A 3,972-nucleotide genomic window follows, 5' to 3' on the forward strand; every position below is an offset into this window, starting at 1 on the left:
GCAGCAAGCCGCGGGGAAGATGTTGACCCAACCTGCGGACGAGCCTTGGGCCATTTTATGCGCCGACTTCATCGGGCCGCTGCCGCGATCAAAACACGGCAACACGATGATACTCGTTTTTCATGACAAATTCCCTAAATGGGTAGAGATTGTACCACTCCGGAAAGCGACGACAGAGAGCCTGAGTAAGTCGTTTCGGGAACGAATCCTCGCGCGATTCGGTGTTCCGAAAATCCTGGTGACGGATAACGGAGCGCAATTCACCAGTCGAGCATTCAAGCGGTTCCTCGAGCAATATGGGGTGAAGCATCAATTCACTGCTCCGTATACCCCACAGGAAAACCCGACAGAGAGAACGAACCGTAACGTAAAACGGATCATCGCACATTTAACAGGCGGGCAACAACGGAACTGGACTACCTGTTACCCGAAAAATGCTAGAACTGAATACTAGCATCTGCGAATCCACCGTCGACAGTCCGGCATTCCTGACACAAGGACGCGAGCCGAGACTCCCAAGGGCAGTCTACGATGAGACCACGTTCGGCACAGGGCAGAACTCGACGACGCCAAACGAGAAGGCCACAACACTAAAGGAAGTATTCAGTCTGGTGCGCCAAAACCAACAGCGGGCATCAGCGGAACAAGCACGGCACTATAACCTACGGAGGAGGCAATGGAGACCAGCTATAGGCGATCTGGTGCTACTCAGAGAGCACCCTCAATCGAAGGCAGTAGAAAACTTTGCGGCAAAGTTGGCCCCGAAATATAGCGAGGACAGCCCACATAAGCGAAGTAAAGGCTTTTCTCGAGAGGGGAGACGAACCTCCCGGAAGCAGCAAACAACCCCGCCAGCGAAAATACGAAGCACCGAAAAGAAGGCACCGAGATGAAGGAAGGAAATTCAAGAGAAACGCGGAAAATAAGGAGAAAACAAATGATTTGAAAAGAAGGGAAAAATTTTTTTAAGTCTTAGGAATTTTTGTTTCTAAAAATCAAAACCAAAATAAAAATTTTGAAGAAAATTTTATGAAGCAAATGCTAAAAGCTCTTTAGGGAAAAAATGGTACGGATTGTTGTAGTTGTAGTTGTGAAATGAAGTTTTGAAGAAAAATGTTAATTTTAAGAAATTTTTATAAACTTTTGATTTAAAAAAATATATATATATTGAGGAAAATTTTTATGAGGAAAATTTGTAACAAAAAAAAATTTAAGAATATTTGAAAATATTATAAAGTGAAACTTTTTAAGAAAATATAACTTTCAAAGAAAAAAACGGAGGGAAAAAAATGTTACGAACAATTTGCAAGCGAAAAAAAAAACAAAAAAAAAATAAACAAAAAAAAATAAATAAAAATAAAAAAAAAAGCTAATGGCATAAATTTTTTTTTCCAACTCTTGGTCACTGTACCTAACCATTTAGATGCAAATCCACACAGCATATGCAATACAGGCAACGGCAAAGCGGCGTGACCCAGCTGCGTAAACAAACATGCGTGGAAATGAACGCATAAAAACCCACCAAACACAACAGCGACATACATTAAACGTACATACACACCAACGCACAAACAAAGGCACAGCATCAGCAATCCAGGCAACGGCAAAGTGGCGTGAACAAGATACCGTCGGCATATGTATATACATGCATACCTATATGCACCAGCACGAAAACAAAGGCACAGGGCCCAACACTGCGGGCAAAAGCAAGGTGGTGCGATCAGGCGCGCAAACGAATTAGCACGCCGCCTACGCAAAATGCATTAGAACAAACATGGGGCGACATATGTACATGCATACACCGAAAGAAAAGTCTCAAGTAAAACTAACATTTCTGTATTATCAATTTTACATTTCGCCAAATATTGTCATATTAACATTGAAAATGATCAAAACAACAGGTTTCACGTTTAATTGGTATGAAAACTGTTAAATCAACATTGGCATGTATTACGTTGTCATATCGATTTCTCATGTTAATATTACAGCAGAGAAAAGTCTCATGTAAATTTAACATTTCTGCTTTATCAATTTTACATACCGCCAAAAAATGTCATATTAACATTGAAAATGATCAAAACAATAGGTTTCACGTGAAATTGATATGAAAAATTGAAATTGTTTTTAGTCGTTTTAAAGTGCAAACTTTGAGAATATTTAATAAAAAACAACTCAGAAAGTTAATAGAGATTGTGAAAATGAGTGATAATTCTTTATTATTTGGCGAAAATGTTTCGCTGACTATGAATGACGCAGGACAGCATATCGTTCTGGAAGCAACGCCTGTAGAAGTTGGTGGAAATGGAGAAATCATAACGAAATCTGCTCAGTATGCAATATTAAGTGGAAATTTAGAACAGGTAAGAAATGATTTTCTATAATAGACATGTTTTTTACACGTATGTATAACTTAAAGCTGCAACAACATTGACTGATCATAATACTATGATGTAGTTTTCCTAGATTGTCCAAACTCAATCAGGAGGAGATCAGCGATTAAAAGACTTATTAAAAGAGATGAATATAGAAGCCGCCTACGACAAGTTTTATGGTAATTGTTTTATTTTTTAATAAAAATCTTTCATAATGGATAATGTTTTTACTGACCCATCTAAAGCTCCTGGAATCACATATGAATGGCTGAAGTACATAAACTGTGACAACTTGGCGTTGGTATTTCCAGGGAACGAAAATATCGGTTATAGAGCAGAACTAAGGAAAAAAATTAGGCTTTGGAAGCACAATAACGTAATATATTTATTTATAAAGTTGTAACTACTATAATCTGTTTAAATATTAACGATTTTCTTTTTAGTTTCCAGAAGAATATGTTTCGACTCTAAGTATGAACTCAAATATCAAAAATTGGATTGAAACTCAATCTCTTGACTCGCCAGCTACCAATTCCACTTCGTCTGAAGTCACGGTAACGGTTGACATGACACGGTTTACATGTAACGGTAACGTATTGGAATGATTAATAGCAGCTCATTTGATATAAATATTTAATTAAGTTAGACTCTTTAATAAAATCCCATAATGAAAAGTATTTGGAATTGTTTCACAAGCCCCTTAAACCTAAATTTCACTTTTTAAATCATTATGTGCGTGTCATAAAACAATCAGGCCCTCTTAAATACTTATGGACTTTTCGATTCGAATCTAAGCACAAGGAAGCAAAAATGTATGCAAGAAGTATTACTTCCAGAAAAAATATAACCTATAGTCTAAGCATGAAAGCATCTTTAAAGTTTACAATATTTATAAGGGTCCATAATGATGGGTTTCCTAACCAAACGCAATATGAACAAACTGAGCATTTTCGGATTAAAGATTGTAGGTATTTTAACAATATCGTGAATTTTCGAGATTTTGAATCTTTGTTCGCAAATAATTTAAAAGTTAAATCAGTAAACTTTAAGGGAACGACGTATAAAAAGGGCCACTTTTTAACAATAACTACTGACGAAGTCATTGAACTATATGAAATAAAATAAATACTTATAAGTTTAAATAAGGGGGCTTACTTTCTAGCCCACAAATATGAAATTATTGGTTTCTTAGAGCACTATCAATCGTACAAAGTTGGTTGTATAAACAATGTTATTGAATTAAAAAATGTTGAGTTTTTCACAAGCCCACCTATTCATTTGTACTACATTTACGAAGGAACTCCTGTTATAAGAAATAAGAATTTTTAGTACCTGTTTATTCATATTAAAAATATGTAAATATATGCCTATTTATTTAAAAAAAATTAATAAATTTATTGAAAATAATTTCAATTTGATGAGATTTTCATTTCAAATCATAATTATTTAAATTTTCTTTTAACGTTACCCTCACGTAAGTATCATTTGAAATTAACATTTTTTAAATGTAGTTTTAACGTTACTGTCACGTAAGTATCATTTCAAATTAACAATTTTTGAATGTAGTTTTAACGTTACTGTCACGTAAGTATTACATAAA

General features: G+C 35.4%; 1 protein-coding gene across 1 annotated transcript; it reads left to right on the top strand.

Moving 5' to 3' along the window:
- Nucleotides 1-1,631: 1,631 nt before the first annotated feature.
- LOC108364490 (uncharacterized) lies at nucleotides 1,632-3,728 on the top strand. The gene is made up of 4 exons (XM_017618177.1): nucleotides 1,632-2,360; nucleotides 2,455-2,551; nucleotides 2,618-2,748; nucleotides 2,816-3,728. The coding sequence occupies exons 2-4, from the start codon at nucleotides 2,518-2,520 to the stop codon at nucleotides 2,975-2,977; spliced, it is 327 nt and encodes a 108-aa protein (XP_017473666.1). The 5' UTR covers nucleotides 1,632-2,360; nucleotides 2,455-2,517; the 3' UTR covers nucleotides 2,978-3,728.
- Nucleotides 3,729-3,972: the final 244 nt, after the last annotated feature.

Source organism: Rhagoletis zephyria, unplaced genomic scaffold, assembly GCF_001687245.7.
Source record: "Rhagoletis zephyria isolate East Lansing unplaced genomic scaffold, Rhagoletis_zephyria_1.1 Rzeph_scaffold_01572, whole genome shotgun sequence".
Lineage (NCBI taxonomy): Eukaryota > Metazoa > Arthropoda > Insecta > Diptera > Tephritidae > Rhagoletis > Rhagoletis zephyria.